The 20,861-nt window shown below is 38.4% G+C and overlaps 2 protein-coding genes across 2 annotated transcripts; both read right to left on the minus strand.

Annotated features, from left to right (window-relative positions):
• LOC134312019 (C-C motif chemokine 3-like) lies at positions 1-2,543 on the minus strand. Its single transcript, XM_062993661.1, has 3 exons — positions 2,468-2,543; positions 198-309; positions 1-106 (listed from the first exon to the last, which is right to left on the minus strand). The coding sequence occupies exons 1-3, from the start codon at positions 2,541-2,543 to the stop codon at positions 1-3; spliced, it is 294 nt and encodes a 97-aa protein (XP_062849731.1).
• Positions 2,544-6,124: 3,581 nt separating this feature from the next.
• LOC134311789 (C-C motif chemokine 3-like) lies at positions 6,125-7,838 on the minus strand. The gene is made up of 3 exons (XM_062993460.1): positions 7,759-7,838; positions 6,526-6,637; positions 6,125-6,435 (listed from the first exon to the last, which is right to left on the minus strand). The coding sequence occupies exons 1-3, from the start codon at positions 7,832-7,834 to the stop codon at positions 6,330-6,332; spliced, it is 294 nt and encodes a 97-aa protein (XP_062849530.1). The 5' UTR covers positions 7,835-7,838; the 3' UTR covers positions 6,125-6,329.
• Between the last annotated feature and the right edge of the window lie 13,023 nt (positions 7,839-20,861).

Here is a 20,861-nt window from a genome sequence, read left to right on the forward strand (position 1 = left end):
TCAGGATGAAACTCCCAACAGGCGCTTGTCAATTTTCTCGATGCATCTTTTTACCCACTTCACACCGGGCGCGGCACACAGACGCTTCCCATTCGTCAGAGTGAAACTGCAGGAGGAGAACATTTAATAACATGAATATAACAATCAGTGAAAAACTAGCATAAATATATTATAAGGCAGAGAGGTTGAAGGCTTACATGAGTCCGGGCTTCGTACAGTCGGGTCTGGTTTCTTTATACGCTGTGATAACTCTTACAGGGATTGGATGCTTGAAGAAACTGAAACAGCATTCGGTTGGTCCGTTTCCATCTGAGTGAAAACGTATTTATTTATTAATGGATCTTAACCTGAATCTCTTACTTTCACAAAGAAAGACCTGAACTGTAAGTCCAAAAGTATTCGGACTCAGGGCTATGTACAAGCCGCTGGAGAATGTGTGTCCCAATATTTTTGTCGGACGTTTTTATACTGTGATAGTATATTCTAAGTATATGTCTAAGCAATTAGGGGTTAAGGGCCTTGCTCAAGGGTCCAACAGTGGTAACCTGACAGTGGTGGGGCTTGAACCAGCGACCTGTCGATTACTAGTCCAGTACCTTAACCACTAGGTTACGACTGTAAGAAGCCTTCTCAGAACAGTGGCTGTTGTTTTAGCTGAAAAGGTCACACAGAGGTCACTCTGTTTTAATACCATTCCTTCCAACAAGCTCATGGTCAGGTGTCCAGATACTTTTGGCCATATAGTGTGTAGGTCTTTCTTTGTGAAAGGATTTTATCATGTTGGTTGGCATGCTATAAAGTCTCATTGGCACAATGTAAGAAAAGCCTATTGAACTACACAGCATTTATTAATGAATTATTAAAAAACTTTTATTTTAATTGCTTATTTGTGGGGGGAAACAGGAGAATAGAACTGTGGTTAAGACATGGTACGATTGGCCGCTCAGGTGGCACAGCGGTAAAAACACCCGCTGGAACCAGAGCTGGGATCTGGAATACATCGTATCGAATCTCAGCTCTGCCTGCCAGCTAAGGCTGAGCGGCCACATGAACATGATCCACCTGGGGATGATGGGGGTGTTTCATTGCTGATGTATGGATGATGTATAATTCAGGGGTGGGCCATTCCGTTTTGCAAGGGGCCACATAAACTGTTACTGTTGTGGAGGGCCGGACCAACAGGGTGAACTTTATTCTGCTCAGTATTAATACGATTTATTTTTATTGCCTAAATGCTACAGTTCTGATGAGCTGTTACTGTTATGAGTCGATGTTACAATCAGCAGAGTAAAAACATCAACATTATTTTACTATTTAATCAACTTCCTTGAAAACAAATGTGAACAAAATGTGCAGTAACTTTACACCCAGTGCTGTTGTGTTGTGGATCACAAAGCTGATCTTAACTGCTCCGGTCCTGGATGTGTAGAACTTTATAAAAAGTCCGTGTTGGTTTGCAGTTTAGTTAGTGAAGCTTCAGATGTGACGCTCTGCATCGTTCAGGTTCTTGTATTTCTCTGTGTTTAGTACCGTAACGGCGATATAAACCCTGGATTTAAATTGTGATCCTTAACCAGCTTTACACCAGACTGACTTTTGAAGTTCATGTCTTGTTAAAAACTCGATCGTCTCTGTTACATTACCGTGAAGCTAATATACTTGTCTCACACACGTAAATCAAAACTTGTGGAAATGTAAAGAAATAGCGCTCCGTCAAAATAAACACAATCCTGTTATATGCCGTGTGTGACGTACATTTATTTACGTCTGATTTTTAATTGCCACTGACCTCATGCGGGCCGGTTGGGGATGGCTCCTGGCCGGATGTGGCCTGCGGGCCGTACAATGCCCAGGTCTGGTCTACATTATTTTTACCGCGGCCCGGTGGCACTGCTTTAAAGGATTAAAAGAAGCATCAGCCTGTTCTGTAGACGGGAAATATTATAAAACACGGTGTTCCTGTGACACAATGTGGTCAACGCTGTCACACATTCACTCTTCATGTAGATAGAAGTTCAGGAAGTCGACTTTCAAAAATATATTTATACAATTACACTTTTTTGTTGATTCTTTGTACATTTGCAGCATTTAGAAAACAATTTTATCCAAGGTGACGTACAATTACGACTGAATAGAGTTTGAGGAATCGAGAGTTGAAAGCCGTGCTCAGGGACCCAACAGTAACAAAAGCAGCAGTGTTGTGGCTTGAGCCGGCAACCTTTTGATTACTAGTTTAAGACCCTGACCTTTGAGCTACTGTTGAATTCTCAGGAAACTACAGAGTTTGTGCTATTCATTGTGGAAATTTGCCATCAAGTGTGTTCAAATGAATATTAGAGAAGATTTTTTTTAACATTTATGCTCTGACCTGCTGCTACTAGTGACCTGATTAGAATTCTACCGATTCTACCATCATGAAAAAAACTCAAAACACAAATACAGAACACAAAGTGTGAGGTGAACTCACTCTCAGCCTGGGTGAAGGTCTGGAGGCAGCCGAGAACCAGCAGAACCAGCAGAAGAGAACCAGCACGGTAGAACATGATGGTGTTGATGTTGATGTTGATCTGATGGTTACTGAGCAGATATCAGCTCAGACTGACTTTATTAGACGATAAATAGGTGGGAGGGGATGTGGTTTGGGTTGATGGGCAGTGTAAATATAACTTCATGTTCCATTTTACCTACAAGAGAAAAAACTCGTCTACAGGAAACTGTTGCTTTAACCTGAAGTTAGAGAGATCAGAGCAGCGTTTAATATTCGTACCCAAACCCACCTCACAGCACCATGATAAACACTCACTGATATCAAAACTGAAGATTATTCATATTTATTTAAAGCTACGTAGCCTCCAACTCTGCTCGTATAATACCAGAACAATTCTACATTCATTTATCGTTACTATCACATTTACTATCTGTACTATACTATACTATACTATACTATACTATACTATACTATATTATTATCAAATTTACTATCTATACTATATTATACTATATTACTATCAAATGATCTGGAACACTTGATAACGAGGGTGGAGCCATAAGTACCCTCTGTAGTACCAGCTGACTTATGATCCCATATCCAAAACCCTCTTCACCTGTTCACATCCTAATGATGGACCTGTGCACTAACAAAACCTGGTACACATTATAAAGACAACATACACCGATCAGCCAGAACATTAAAACCACCTCCTTGTTTCTACAGTCACTGTCCATTTTATCAGCTCCACTTACCATATAGAAGCACTTTGTAGTTCTACAATTACTGACTGTAGTCCATCTGTTTCTCTACATGCTTTGTTAGCCCCCTTTCATGCTGTTCTTCAATGGTCAGGACCCGCACAGGACCCCCACAGGACCACCACAGAGCAGGTATTATTTAGGTGGTGGATCATTCTCAGCACTGCAGTGACACTGACATGGTGGTGGTGTGTTAGTGTGTGTTGTGCTGGTATGAGTGGATCAGACACAGCAGCACTGCTGGAGTTTTTAAACACCTCACTGTCACTGCTGGACTGAGAATCGTCCACCAACCAAAAATATCCAGCCAACAGCGATGACCGACAACATCAATGACTGACTCAAACAGCAGCAATAGATGAGCGATCGTCTCTGACTTTACATCTACAAGGTGGACCAACTAGGTAGGAGTGTCTAATAGAGTGGACAGTGAGTGGACACGGTGTTTAAAAACTCCAGCAGCGCTGCTGTGTCTGATCCACTTATACCAGCACAACACACACTAACACACCACCACCACCATGTCAGTGTCACTGCAGTGCTGAAAATGATCCACCACCTAAATAATACCTGCTCTGTGGGGGTCCTGTGGGGGTCCTGACCATGTATGAGACCATGTAGAGAAACAGATGGACTACAGTCAGTAATTGAAGAGCTACAAAGTGCTTCTATATGGTAAGTGAAGCTGATAACATGGACAGGAGGTGGTTTTAATGTTATGGCTGATCTTATCAAATACAGACTGAATACACACCTGGTGGCATCATGTGCTGCTTTAGGGACCTTACAGCCTGCTTCACATTTCTAGACAGGTTCTAGGTTCTAATATCTTCCACTTCTCTGGGAAGCAATTCTTCAAGAGTTCGAAGTGTGTGTGGGAATTTGTGCCCATTCACTTTGGTCAGTAGACTCAGTGCGGTCAGACACTTATGCTGGAACAGAAGAGAAGGTCTCACAATTCAAGTTTAATTCATCCCATAAGAGTTGAGTGTTCACCAGGACTCTGTGTAGACAAACCAGGTATTTATAGAGGGCACTTTGTGCTCGGTGACACAATCATGCTGAAAGAGAAAGGGCACTTCCCCAAACTGTTGCTACAGTGTTAAAGCATAAGGCTAGTTTTACGATCCATGATGCGATTTTCAGTGGTGTGAATCAGGTAGGGACTCAGTTCTAGTCCTGAATAAATGAGGTAATTATTGCCATGCAGTGACACGGGCTCCCACAATGCCAAATTATTTCCTGTAACTAAATTATCATTTATTTGGAACTAGTGGTTACAAATCATTCTTCTAACCCAGTAAACTGCACACCAGTGACTCTTAATGCCAGACAGAAAGAGACCTGCATTCACAAGAAAAAATAAAAGCAGATTGAAGATGAGAGAGAGAGAGCCACAGTGAGAAATTTACCCATTATGCTTAGCATAAACAAAGGGGCTGGGCCACAGTGGTTTAAGCCGAACTAGATTATAATCAGTTACAAACTTCCTTCTTCAAAAACCCGGCAGTGTTAAAGCTTACTTGACTGTGAACAGTGTCGCCTGTGTTTCTTTCATTCACTCACTGTCTGTTTTACCACTGCTTCATTCTGGTCTCACACACACACATACACATACACACATACACACACACACATACACACACACACATTAACACACACACACATACACACACACACACACATACACACACACACATACACACACACACATTAACACACACATACACACACACACACACACACATACACACACACACATACACACACACACATTAACACACACACACATACACACACACACACACACACACACATACACACACACACATACACACACACACATTAACACACACATACACACACACACACACACATACACACACACACACACATTAACACACACACACACACACACACACACACACATTAACACACACACACACACACACATTAACACACACACACACACACACACACCTAGGGCAGTTGCTAGTAGCTACAGTTCACCTGACTGCATGTCTTTGGACTGGTGGAAGGAAACCCACACAGACACAGGGAGAACATGCAAACTCCACACACAAAGGACCTAAACCGCCCGACCGGGGAATGAAACCCAGGACCTGTCGATGGTGGCTGTTGGATTACATCTGACTATCTGAACTAACTGAACCTCTGTGCTGTATCTGATAACATAATAATGTTTTATAGTTTTGATATAGCCAGTAATGAAAGTACAACAACATTAAATGATCTGATCTTTATTATTATTGTTTTTAATCCTATAAATCTGTCGGATTTTAACATTTTGCAAACGTTACAATGTCTGGTCTCCATTAATTATCTATATTTCTTCATTTTTTACCTTTTCTTGCTTTTTATTGTAGCCAGTTCCTCTTCCTCTGCTGGAGACCCCATTCTGTTTAGTCCGGTCTTAACCCCACCCAGAAGTGGTCAGTTTTTTGTCTACTGCAGGCACCGCCAATTGTGCCCACTAGGGTGTAGCAGAGCTGAGATTTAAACTAGTGGAAAATCCCGTTGTGCCACCTGGATGCCTGGTCCTGTAATACAGGAGTGCATCTCATTCAACCAGGTCAACATGATTGACATGAAATGCTGCCACTGTTTCTTTAATTTGCGCTTAGATACCATAGCTACGCCTCACCCCGCCTAAAGCACCTGCTAATCTAGCAAGTTTTTATTCATCAGTAGCCAGTTTGCGCCATTTCTGCATTTTTTCCTTTTGTACCCTGCACTGTTTGTGAAGATGAGAGTTCAATCAAGCACTCAGACACTGGTTTCTTTTAAAATAGTTTTATTTAACACAATAATCTTACATATAAAGCTGATCTTAAGCTTCAATGAAGTAGGACTAATAGATAGATAGTTAGATAGATAGATCAATAGATTACTGAATAAGGTTGCTAGATCAAGTCCCACTTGTGCCCTGAGAAGAAGAAAATCAATGAATACGTGCAGCCGATAGTTTGATTCTGATAAATAATGTAAAACCAAGCAGTTAAAACTAGAACGTGCATTTCATGATGAATATAGACAGGACAGAAACATCCCCGCTGGGTTCAGAATGAAACTCCCAACAGGCGCTTGTCAATTTTCTCGATGCATCTTTTTACCCACTTCACACCGGGCGCGGCACACAGACGCCTCCCATTCGTCAGAGTGAAACTGCAGGAGGAGAAGATTTAATAACATGAATATAACAATCAGTGAAAAACATAATAAATATATTATAAGGCCGAGAGGTTGAAGGCTTACATGAGTCCGGGCTTCGTACAGTCGGGTCTGGTGTCTTTATACGCTGTGATAACTCCTACAGGGATTGGATGCCTGAAGAAATTGAAACAGCATTCGGCCGGTCCGTTTACATCTGAGTGAAAATGTATTTATTTATTAATGGATCTTAACCTGAATCTCTTACTTTCACAAAGAAAGACCTGAACTGTACGGCCAAAAGTTTTCCGACACCTGACCATGAGCTTATCGGAACAAATGGTATTAAAATAGAGTGACCTCAACAGCTGCTTCTCTGAGAAGCTTCTTACAAGACTCTGACGCATCGCTGTGGGAATTTGTGCCCCTTCAATGGTACAGTTGTAGTGCAAGTGCAGCCTAGCGGTTAGGGTACTGGACTAGTAATCGACAGGTCGCCAGGTTACTACTGTTGGGCCCTTAAGCAAGGCCCTCACAGTACTGTCGCTTTGGATAAAAGCATCTGCTAAATGTCGTAAATGTACAAAAGAGCATTCGCATTGCTGGGCATCGACGTTGGTCAAGAATGCCTCATGGGCTCTTGATGTTCCGGTTCATTCCAAAGTGGTTGAGTGGGGCTGAGCTCAGGGCTCTGTACAAGCCGCTGGAGAATGTGTGTCCCAATACTGTTGTCCATGTAGTCTATATCATGTTGGTTGGCATGCTATAGAGTCTCATTGGCACAATGTAAGAAAAGCCGATTTAACTACATAGCATATATTAGTGAATTATTAAAAAACTTTTATTTTAATTGCTTATTTGTGTGGGGAAAACCAAGACAAAGAAGAATAACACTGTTGTTAAGACATGGTACCATCTTAAAAATAAAGCTGCCCATAATGTTCTTAATGTTAACACAGTAGAAGCTTTGAGTTTTGAGTTTAAGGTTCTTTATGATGTTGTTGGTACAACGATGAACTAACACGATAAACACACACCGTTAATAACCCTTGAATAAACAGGTGCCGTGCTGAAGAGATAATCAGTGTTATTCACTTCACCTCTCAGTGCTCAGAATGTTATGTCTGGTCTGTGTATCTATCTTCAAACCTCAACTGTAGATTTATCTATACATGTCAAATTAATGTTATATTTGCTCACTTTGTGGTAAATTGTATAAAGATCGTGCAAAACTTAAGTTCAGTTGCTTTAAACTTCAAAGAGATTTAATCGTGTAGTAAAATGATGGCAAATACACGACCAGAACCGAATACACAAAAAGAAGTGAACAGAACTCACTCTGAGCCTGGGTGAAGGTCTGAAAGCAGCCGAGAACCATCAGAACCATCAGGAGAGAACCAGCGCGGTACGACATGTCGCCGCTGCAGCTGCTAACTTTGGTGTTGATGTTCTTGCAGATATCAGCTGAGCTTTATGAGATATTAGTGCGTAGGGGGATGTGGTTTGGGTTGATGGGCATCATGACGTTCCATTTAAACAACAAGAGAAAAAAAGTAGTTCTTCTACAGGAAACTGTGGTTTTAATCTGAAGCTAGAGAGAACTGAGCAGCGTTTATTAATTCGTACCCAAACTCACCTCATAGCACCGTGATAAACACTCACTGATATCAAAACTAACGGGTATTCATGTTTATTAAATGAATTTAACACCAAATATGTGGAGATTTGTGCACATTCAGTCAAAGAAGCATTTACATCTTTGGCATTTAGCAGACACTTTTATCCAAAGCGACTTACAGTACTGTGACAGTACACTGTCTAAGCAATTAAGGGTTAAGGGCCTTGCTCAAGGGCCCAACAGCAGCAACCTGGCAGTGGTGGGGCTTGAACCAGCAACCTTGTAATTACTAGCCCAGTACCTTAACCACTAGGCTACAACTGCTAAAAATGAGTATGAAGGATGGGTCTATGCATCACTGCATTAACTACTATGGGTCAAACCAAGTTACCATTCAGGGGCGCTACCCCCTACTACTGACGAACTCTGCATTTGGGACACTGCAGCAGGCTTCTGTGTTCACTAACCTATAACCTAATGCCTAGTTCACACTGCATGAATCTTACCCTGATTTTCGCTCGCCGACTGGTCGGCGCTAGATTTGCCGACTCAGGAGCAACTCAGCGTTCGCTGTGAACTACTCAACAACTCGATCCGAGCGGCTCACCAAGCGTTCGGCGACTGAGGAAAGATATCTAGCATGTTGAATATCTGGATCAGTCGGTTGCGACTGGCAATGAGTGCGGTAAGGTGGATGATATAGTTTCTATCAGAATACATCAGCACACACAAGCCTTACAGTATTTGTGAACCATAATACCCACGCTGCATTACAAAAAATATTTATTAACCTCCAACTCACTACAGAACAAAACAATCCTTGCTGGTCGCGTTGCCAAATCCACTCAGATTCATTTATTTTCCTCTTTGATTTTACGCTGCACATCAGCGCACAAACTTTGATCTCTCACTACTTGTTGACGTGCATTTTTGGACGTGGTGTCATTAAACCCCTCGTCACTTCTAGCGTTTGTGTTCGTCGTTCGTCAGTCGTGTAGTGTGAAATACACACCAACTAGAAAGACTCCCAATTACAAGAGATCCAGTCGTGTAGTGTGAACTGTACAGCGACCCGACCACTTGGAAAGTCGTGTAGTGTGAACTTGGCATTACCAGAATTAGGAAGGGAGATGAATGGAAGATGGCGTTAATCACTCCGTCGGTTCAGTACGAATACAAGGTGATGTTGTTTGGACTTATGAACGCTCCTGCTATCTTTCAGTGGTTTATTACCGAAGTACTCTGGATGCACTGGGTTACCTTTATCTACACATTTATCTACTTGGATAACATCATAATATACAGTAAAACTTGAGGTGCCCTCTACAACTCCTCCTTGTAAACCATCTTTTCATCAAGCTGGAGAAATGCCAGTTTCATACCAGCTCTACAGACGTCCTCGTCTTTGTGGTTTTCATGGGTGTCTCGCAGATGGATCCAGCCAACACCATGGATATCCAAAGATTTAAGAGAATTAAGTCATCATAGATTTTTATTTAATTTAACAAAATCTCCCAACTTTTTTTGGATTCACCCCCCCACTAATGTTGACCTCCACTCTGACTGAGAAGAGCCGTGACTAACACGCCCCCTCCGACACGTGTGCAGTAGCCAAAAGCATCTTTTCACCTGCATGGGACGAGTTCATATGCGGATCAGCTTTGTGTACGGAGAGACACACCCTGTCCACATTATCCCTCGTCTCTGTGCAGGCAGCATCAAGTAATTGCATCAGTTATGAGGAATCCCCCTCCGGCACCCTCCCTGCAAACGAGCCAATCATTATGGTGGCAGAGCTGAGATTCGAACTTACAACCCCAAATCAGAAAAAGTATGAAAACAGTATGACAGTATGAAAAATGCAAATAAAATACAAATACAGTTTCTTACATTGACTTTGACTTTTATTTGATGTCAGACAGGATGAACCTGAGATATTTAATCTTTTATCTGCTCAACTTCATTTCATTTATTAATAAACATCCATTCCTGAATTTCAGGCCTGCAACACATTCCAAAAAAAGTTGGGACAGGGGCAATTTAGGGCTAGTAACGAGGTGATTCCAAACAGGTGATGTGAACAGGTGATTGTAATCATGGTTTGGTACAAAAGCAGCATCCAGAAAAAGCTGAGAGTCTCTGATGAGTAAAGATGATCAGAGGATCCAGTTTGTCCACAAATGTGTGAGAAAATGGTTGAAATGTTTAAAAACAATGAAGCTCAAAGAAAGATCAGAAGGGATTTGCATGTTCTCCCTCTACAGTGCAGAATATTATTAAACCATTCATGAAATCGGGAGGAATTTCAGTGTGTAAAGGACGAGGACACAAGATTAACCTGAACGCTCGTGATCTTCCATCTCTCAGACGGCGCCGCATCAAGAACCTCCACTCAACACTAGCTGATATAACCACATGGGTGAGGGATTAGTTTATCAAACCTTTATCAAGCTCTACAATACAGAGTTACTGCACTAATCATACTTAAACCTTTACTGTGCAAAAAAAGAAGCCTCATGTTAACCCTGTCCAGAAGCGGCGTCGACTTCTCTGGGCTCGGAGGCATCTAGGATGGACCATCACACAGTGGAAACGTGTATTGTGGTCAGATGAATCAGGTGTTTTTTATGTAAAATGGTTTTATTTAACACAGTAACTTTTATATCTGATACTTTTATAAGCTGTTCTTAAGCAAAAGACACAAATACGTGCTGCCAGTGGTTAAATCTGGTAAATAATGCAAAATCAAGCAGAATTGTCTAATAATTCACTCTAGACTGAACACAGAGAGGACGTAACACTCCGCTGGGTTTAGGTTTAGGTTGAGCTTTCCACCTGCTGCTGGTCTATGTTGTAAATGGTCCTCTTCACCCAGTTCATACTGGGGATCGCACACACACAGTGACCGTTCTGGACAGTAATACTGCGGAGAGGAAAGTAAATTTGGTGAGTGTTGAACAGTAATAATTTCAGCTTCATTAAAAAACAAACCAGAAGAGTTGAGACTTACACGACTCCAGGTTGAGGACAGTCAGACCTTGTTTTTTCATAAGCTCTAATAAATTTTAGAGGGATCGAGTGTCTATAGAAATGAAAACAGCATTCCTTCGGGCCTTTTGCATCTGTGTGAAAAACATGTAAAGTATTTGTACAGTATCCTTTTTACTTATCTATTACATATACACACTGCTGGAGTTTTTAAACACCTCACTGTCACTGCTGGACTGACAATAGTCCACCAACCAAAAATATGCAGCCAACAGCGCCCCATGGGCAACGTCCTGTGACCACTGATGAAGGTCTAGGAGATGACCGACTCAAACAGCAGCAATAGATGAGTGATCGTCTCTGACTTTACATCTACAAGGTGGACCGACTAGGTAGGAGTGTCTAATAGAGTGGACAGTGAGTGGACACGGTGTTTAAAAACTCCAGCAGCGCTGCTGTGTCTGATCCACTCATACCAGCACAACACACACTAACACACCACCACCATGTCAGTGTCACTGCAGTGCTGAGAATCATCCACCACCCAAATAATACCTGCTCTGTGGGGGTCCTGTGGAGGTCCTGACCATTGAAGAACAGCATGAAAGGGAGCTAAAAGGTATGTAGAGAAACAGATAGACTACAGTCAGTAATTGTAGAACTTCAAAGTGTTTCTAGATGGTAAGTGGAGCTGATAAAATGGACAGTGATAGAAACAAGGAGGTGGTTTTAATGTTATGGCTGATCAGTGTATTTTAGTCTCATGTAAAATAAGGAGGTTGTTTTTGACACTTAAACACTGAAAATAACACAAATATAACATAAACACACTGAAATACAATTACAAACAGTTAAACATCAATAAAAATACAGTAAAAGCTGCACTTTAGCTTTACTTCTTTATTGTTTCCTGATGCTTATTAATGGTGAAGATGCTTGATCTTGGAATACTGTATTCCCTTCAGCACCGGCGCATTCATTTGAGAAGTGACAAAATAGCTTTAAGCGCAAAAGCTATTTTGTCACTTCTCATGTGAATGCGCCAGTTCTGAAGGGAATACAGTTTTTATGTAGACGTAATGTAGTAAAACAGCGAGTGAGGAATGTGATTAGTGGAGGAACTTATGAGCAGTAATAATGAAGAGAAGTTTAGTGCTCCTGTCTCCTTCTTTTACTACATTAAACCACGTTAAGCTTTATTTTCAACCAGAAGCGTTTTAGACTCTGGGAGAAGCTGATTCTGATTCTAACCATTTCTCAGAAGCTGTAACACAAGTTTAAAAGTGAAACAGGGAGTGGCCGCTCAGGTGGCGCAGTGGTAAAAAAACACACTGAACACCAGAGCTGGGATCTCGAATACTCAGAATCTCAGCTCTGCCTGCCAGCCACATGAACAACGATTGGCCTGTTGTTCAGATATGGGCGGGACTAAGCCGGATGGGGTCTCTCTCTCATGACTGGTGCAATGACGACCTCTGCTGGCTGATTGATGGCGCCTGCACAGAGATAAGAAAAGATTGCTGTCTCTCCGTACACAATGCTGAGCTGCACTGCACTCGTTAAAGTGTAGGTGATAAGATGCATACGGCTGCTGCCCACGTGTCGGAGGGGGCGTGGGTTAGCTTCGTTCTCCTTAATCAGAGCGGGGATCGGCATTGGTGGAGAGGAAGCACAACGCAATCGGGCAATTGGACGCTCTAAAAATGCATTAAGAAAAAAAATATAAAAAAGTGAAACAGGGAAACATCACACTTTGATGATGTTTTTCCACTCCACTCAAGCGCTGAACAAAGCAGCTTCATTGTTCATTTAAAATTAAATTGTCCAAAGGGCATCAAGTTTCAAATATTTCGAGTTTAGAGGACGTTGAGTTACGAGGTACCGCTGCAGTATAAAAACCCCAAAGATCAGCAAACAAGAATTTTATTTAAACCAAAAGAAAAATGTGAAATAAGTTGACTCAGAGCTATAAAGTCAGAACTGTGTTTTGCTGTTTGTATGTTTGCTGGTGCAGTGTTGAGAAACACGGCTCGGTATATAGATCAAAAACAGGGAATAAAACTGAAAACATAAATATACGTGTAAGAAAAATGGACTTTATTGACCTCTGCTATTGTGTGGTTTCCATACTGCGACTTAATGATCACAGTCAACAGCATCTCTGTCCAAAACAAACAAGAATTTCATCATTTCTTAACATTACTGCAGGTTGTAGAGTCAGTCAAGCTAGACGTATGGATATGGACAAAAAGAATCCTCACCAGCTGTGGTCATTCATATCAGTCATCAGTAATGATGAGTCAGGACGTCTGGTCATAAAGTTATAAAACTATAAACCTTCTACACCAGAAAATTCATCACCCGACTTCCTGTTTGTATATTTCTGACCACCATTGCGCACAAATTCATTGTTTTCAGTCACGATTATATAAATGATGGTAAATACATGAGGGTGATTAAAGTGTGTACAAAGAACTGAACAGAACTCACTCTGAGCCTGGGTGAAGGTCTGAAGGCAGCCCAGAACCAGCAGAACCAGCAGCAGAGAACCAGCGCTGTAGAACATGATGGTGTTGATGTTGATCTGATGGTTACTGAGCAGATATCAGCTCAGACTGACTTTATTAGATGATAAATAGGTGGGAGGGGATGTGGTTTGGGTTGATGGACAGCGTGAATATAACTTTATGTTCCATTTTATCTACAAGAGAAAAAAACTCGTCTACAGGAAACTGTGGCTTTAACCTGAAGTAAAGGAGAACTGAGCAGCGTTTAATATTCGTACCCAAACCCACCTCACAGCACCATGATAAACACTCACTGATATCAAAACTGAAAGTTTTTCATGTTTATTAAATTAGTTTGACACCAAAAGAGGTTGAGTGAGGTTGAGTGAGGTTCAATGAGGTTCAGGTCGGGGCTCTATGGAGGCCACTGGAGTTTCATCACACCAGATTCATCAAACCGAGTCTTTATAGATCTTACTTGTCTACAGTCGTGCTGGAAGTGATGTCTGAAACACCTGAACATAATAATTAGGAGGGGATAAAGACCCTGGGAATACAGCAGTCCATCAGAGGAAAGTATTTGTGGGGTGTTTAGTTGTTGATATTCTACAAGCCCAAATCAGAAAAAGTTGGGACAGTATGGAAATGTAAATAAAATAAAGAGTTCCTTACATTTACTTTGACTTTTATTTAATTGCAGACAGGATGAACCTGAGCTTAAGCTTGCACCCTTGGCCTTTACACACTGAAATTCCTCCTGATTCCTTAAATGGTTTAATGATATTATGCACTGGAGAGGGAGAACATGCAAATCCCTTCCCATTTTTTTTTAGGTTCATTGTTTTTAAACATTTCAATCATTTTCTCACACATCTGTGGACAAACTGGATCCTCTGATCATCTTTACTCATCAGAGACTCTCAGCCTTTCCTGGATGCTGCTTTTGTACCAAACCATCATTACAATCACCTGTTCACATCATCACATCATTATTTAGTTTCTTTACCTCATTATGAGCCCTAAATTGCCCCTGTCCCAACTTTTTTTGGAATCTGTTGCAGGCCTGAAATGCAGGAATGGATGTTTATTAATAAATGAAATGAAGTTGAGCAGATAAAAGATGAAATATCTCAGTTTCATCCTGTCTGACATCAAATAAAAGTCAAAGTCAATGTAAGAAACTCTGTGTTTATTATTGGCATTTTCCATGCTGTCCTAACTTTTTCTGATTTGGGGTTGTAAATATATCCATACATCAATCTAAAATGGGTGGCACAGTGGGCAGTGCTGTCACCTTATAGCAAGAAGTTCCTGGGTTTGAAAATTTGCTTCTAGATCTGTTTGCAGCCGAACCCCATCCACTAATCATCTAATCATCAGCTCTATATTAGCATTAGCTCCTCTTCTACAGTACTATCACGTGAGCTCAGTTACTGAGCACATTTATTAATGACCTAAAACTCTGGTTTAATAACAATCACTTGCACTTAAGTTTTGCTTGTTGGGCCCCAAGGTGCTTCTCTGTTTTTTTCTGTTAATGTGAAAAACCGAGGCTAAAATGTTGGTAAATCCATCGTCCTCCACCAGCTACACTGGCTTCCAAAAGCTGCCCGTATCAAATACAGATTGTGTCTGCTTCTTGGCCTCGTCCTAACTAGGGCTGGCTGCCGATACTGATACCAATCCGATACCGTCATTTCTCCTCTCTAACAACTAAGCAGTAATAATGCACGTCTCAATGCACCATGGGTAAACTAGCTATCTAAATAACAATGCTCAGAGTGTGAAACAAATATTCTAGAATAAGGAATAAATACAGAAGCTACAACATCACACTTATACAAAACTGCTGTTTTTATTTTCACTTTTACACACAGAACATTTAGCAGCATTTTTGGTTTTACTTACGTTCCAGCTGTTGTTCACGTGACACATCTGGCTTACGGCGTGTCGTCCAAAGTGTCTACAACTGGAAGATGTGGATGTCGATCAAACATGCTGGACAGATTAGAATTTACGCCGAGTTTGGTTGAGATTTTCCGTTAACGTTCTGTAACGTTTTTAGATGATTAAACTCTGCTGGATTTTGAAGAGGACGTCTGTGGCTAAACGGGAAACGGTGTAGTTTGTTTCATTACATAACACTAATGGATTAATGGTTGAGGATGTGAGAGATCTCCAAGCCGGAACAAGATTTTCTTCTTTCTCAAGGTTTTCTTTATCTCAGGTGAACGATTTATCATTTATAAAGCGTTTTTATTGTGTTTAAACAGTGTTTTTAGATGTGGCTTATGTAGATCAGTGTATTTTCATTTCTGAATGGCTTTATTTACATTAACTGTTATTTACATTAAGCAACAGTATCTGATTACACATTTTTTTACCTTCTGATATCCGATCCAGTGATTTTGGGCCAATATCGGTGCCAGTCCTCGTCCTAACCTACCTCGGTGCAATTCTTCACCCATACTGTCCCAAACGCTTTGTTAGATCCTCAGGCACGAACCTTCTATCCATCCCACGTTTAAGACTTGTGTCTGTGGGTGGCAGGTCCTTCAGTTCCACAGTCCCCGAACTCTGGATCTCTCTTCCACAGTCTCTTCACGACTCTTCTCCATTTCTTACCTCAAAAGTCAACTAAAAATGTTCCTGTGTCTTAGCACTGTTGTGTTGTGTTCTTTACTGTATTATTTTCTTTGTAAAGCATCCTTGGGTAAGTGAGAGAAAGGTGCTATATACATTAAAAACATTATTATTATTATTAATATTATTATTATTATTTTTACAGATGATGGAAAACACAATAATCACTCATATTGAGCTGATCTTAAGCAACAGTGAGAAATAAATTGCACTAAAACCTCAGCAGATGAGTAAATGAATGAAGTTCAGTTCGGGTAATTAATGTAAAATAAAGCAGAATTCTGTCTAGTAATAACTAGAAATATCAAACATGATCAGGAAATGTAGCTTTACTGTTTCCTCTGGTTTTATTTTTGACTCATTACTTTCTTTTGAAGCGCACATTGAGTCGATCACTACATGAACGCTCTCTTAGATCCTCCGGCTCCGGCCTTCTAGCTGCTTCTCGTTTAAGTCTTGCATCTGGGGCGGCAGGTACTTCAGTTCCACAACCCTCGAACTCTGGATCTATCTTTACTGCACATTATTCTTCTTCCTGTGTGTCTTAGCTTTGTTCCGTTAGTTTCTCGGATGTTGTGTTGTGTTCTTTGCTTTAATATTTACTTTGTAAAGCGTCTTTGGGTAAGTGAAGTAAAGTGAACTATTATTATTATAATTATTATAATTATTATTATTATTATTATTATAATGATTAATATTATTATAATTATTATTACTATTATAATTATTATTACTATTATAGTTATTATTACTATTATAATTATTATTATTAGTACTATTACTATAATTATTATTATTATAAATATTCTTATTCTTATTCTTATTATTATTATTACTATTATTGTTATTATTATTACTATTATTATTATTATTATTACTATTATTATTATTATTACTATTTTTATTATTATTATTATTATTATTTTGTAATATTTACTTGCAGCCACCAAACCTGAACGTTTTAAGACAACAGAAATACCAAGACACTGTTCTCTTTTAATATAGTTTTATTTAACACAATAATCACTCATATTGAGCTGATCTTAAGCAACAGTGAGAAATAAATTGCACTAAAACCTCAGCAGACGAGTAAATGAATGAACACACAGCTGATAGTTCAGTTCTGGTAAATAATGTAAAATAAAGCAGAATTCTGTCTAGTAATAACTAGAAATATCAAACATGATCAGAAAATGTAGCTTTACTGTTTCTTCTGGTGTTATTGTTGACTCATTACTTTCTTTTGAAGCGCACATTGAGTCGATCACTACATGAACGCTCTCTTAGATCCTCCGGCTCCGGCCTTCTAGCTGCTTCTCGTTTAAGTCTTGCATCTGGGGCGGCAGGTACTTCAGTTCCACAACCCTCGAACTCTGGATCTATCTTTACTGCACATTATTCTTCTTCCTGTGTGTCTTAGCTTTGTTCCGTTAGTTTCTCGGATGTTGTGTTGTGTTCTTTGCTTTAATATTTACTTTGTAAAGCGTCTTTGGTTAAGTGAAGTAAAGTGAACTATTATTATTATTATTATTATTATTTTTTTTATTATTATTATTATTATTATTATTATTATTATTGTTATGATGATTATTATCATTATTATTATTATTATTATTATTATCATTATTATTACTATATATTTTTTATTTATACTATTACTATTATTATTATTACTATTATTTTTATCATTATTATTATTATTACTATTATTATTATTATTATTATTATTATCTTGTAATATTTACTTGCAGCCACCAAACCTGAACGTTTTAGGACAACAGAAATGCCAAGACACTGTTTTCTTTGAAAGTAGTTTTATTTAACACAATAATCACTCATATTGAGCTGATCTTCAGCAACAGTGAGAAATAAATTGAATTAAAACATCAGCAGACAAGAAAATAAATGAATACACACAGCCGATAGTTCAGTTCTGGTAAATCAAGAAAAGCTGGTTTATATTTTCAGTGAAAGTAGAAAGTGTATTTTATGATGAATATAGAGAGGTCAGGAGCACTCGGCTGGGTTTATGTTTGGCTTTTTGTCGTGTGGTCAATTCTATTAATCTGTCTCTGCACCCACTTAGCATCTGGGTTAACACACAGACGTCTCCCATCCACGAGGGGAAAACTGCAGAGAGGAGAAGATTTGATCAGTCTTAAACAGTAATAATTTCAGGAGATAATCAGTGTAAATTAAATTCTAAATCTTTTTCATTTGGAAGTAAAATATAAAAGATAGCAGTGAGTTACATGCAACCATAAAGCAGCAATTAAACACTTAAATACTTAAAAATCTTCATTATTATATTCATAATTTTTGGTTTGTTAAAATAAAAGCAGACTTACATGATTCCGCGATTTGTACAGTCTGGTCTGGTTTTTTCATATCCTTTAATGTCTTTTATTGGAATTGGCCCCTTAAAGTAACCGAAACAGCATTCGGCTGGTTCGTTTGCTCCATCTAAGTGAAAACATATTAAATTAATGATCATTCAGAACCTCAATCTGTGATTAAATTCTACAGATAAATGTTATTTATCATGTGATTGTGTGATATGAATAAGGGAGATGTTGGTTGTATATGAATAGATTCTAAAACCCAGCTATCATAAAGTATACAATGTAAGCAATTGAGGGTTAAGGGCCTTGCTCAAGGGCCCAACAGTGGCAACCTGGCATAGGTGGGGCTTGAACCGGCAACCTTAAAAAAAAATACGATACAATATAAATAATCAAATATAATATATAATATACTGTAATATATAATAATGATAGCAAATAATCAGTATGACGGTGCAGGAACCACATTCCTGTGTGGAACCTTTTATAGACCTTTTAAGGTCCGTTATAGTTGTTGGTGGCGCCGCAATGCCACAGATAACGTCTCTCCTAAAAGCTCATAGTGAGAACTGGGTGACCAGTTTCTTGAAGCAGCACTTAAGGTAGAAGAGTTTATCGTACCTTTATTTTACAGGTGTATTAGAGATTATCATTTAATCTTTGTGAAGTGATTCAATAAAATTAATAAAAAATAAGAAAAGAGATGAAACAGAACTCACTATGAGCCTGGGTGAAGGACTGAAGGCAGCCAAGAACCAGCAGAACCAGCAGGAGAGAACCAGCGCGGTAGAACATGATGGTGTTGATGTTGATGTGAACTGATGATTATTGAGCAGATCTCAGCTCAGACTGACTTTATTAGATGATAAATAGGTGGGAGGGGATGTGGTTTGGGTCGATGGGCAGCGTGAATATCACATCATGTTCCATTTTGAAGGGAAAAAAACTCGTCAGCGTTTAATATTTGTATAACAATAATAATCATTATCAAAAATCAAAATAATAATAACTAATAAAAATAAACATACACAAGTAAGAATAATAAAAAATAATATCAACAATAATAAAAAAAATTACAATCAACAGTAATAATAATAATATTGATAATTACTACTGAAAAAAACAAAAACAAAAGTGAGGAAAATAAAAATAACATAAACAATAAAAATAATAATAAAATAATAATATAATTATAATATTAAAATAATAATAACATTTCAAAACATAATAAAAATAAAAACAATATCAACAGTAACATAACAATATTAATAATATTACTACTACAAACAATAATACTAATAATAATAACAATAATAATAATAATAAATAATATTAATAATAATAATATTAATAATAATAATATTAATAATATTAATAACAATAATAATAACAATAATAATAATATAATAATAAAAACAATAATATAATAATAATAACAATAATAATATAATAATAATAAAAACAATAATATACTAATAACAACAATAATAATAGTAATAATAACAATAGTAATAATAGTAATAATAACAACAATATAATACTAATAAAAAAAAATAATAATAATTACTAATAAAAATAAACATACAAAAGTCAGGAAAAAAAATAAAAATAATAATATCAATAATAATAATAATATTAATAATAATAGTATTAATATTAATAACCATTACGTAACATTTTCTGCACTTAGCTGACGCTTTTATTTAAAGTGACTGACAGTAGTGTGACAATATACAATCTGAGCAATTGAGAGTTAAGGGCCTTGCTCAAGGGCCCAACAGTGGCGGGGCTTGAACCAGCAACCTTTTGATTACTAGTCCAGTAGCTTAACCACTAGGTTACAACTGTCCTATAAAACAATTATAGAAATGTATAACTAAAAAGAGTATTACAACACATCTATGTAGTCTGTCTATCTATCTAACTATCTATCTCTCTTTCTATCTGTCTGTCTGTCTATCTATCTGTCTGTCTATCTATCATCTATCTGTCTGTCTGTCTGTCTGTCTATCTATCTATCTATCTATCTATCTATCTATCTATCTATCTATCTATCTATCTATCTATCTATCTGTCTATCTGTTTTTCTATCTGTTTATCATCTATCTGTCTGTCTGTCTATCTATATATCTATCTCTCTTTCTATCTGTCTGTCTGTCTATCTATCTATCTATCTGTCTATCTATCATCTATCTGTCTGTCTGTCTATCTATCTGTCTGTCTATCTATCTATCTATCTATCTATCTATCTATCTATCTATCTATCTATCTATCTATCTATCTATCTATCTATCTATCTCTCTTTCTATCTGTCTGTCTGTCTATCTGTCTGTCTATTTATTT

The sequence above is a fragment of the Trichomycterus rosablanca genome, chromosome 4, assembly GCF_030014385.1.
Source record: "Trichomycterus rosablanca isolate fTriRos1 chromosome 4, fTriRos1.hap1, whole genome shotgun sequence".
NCBI lineage: Eukaryota > Metazoa > Chordata > Actinopteri > Siluriformes > Trichomycteridae > Trichomycterus > Trichomycterus rosablanca.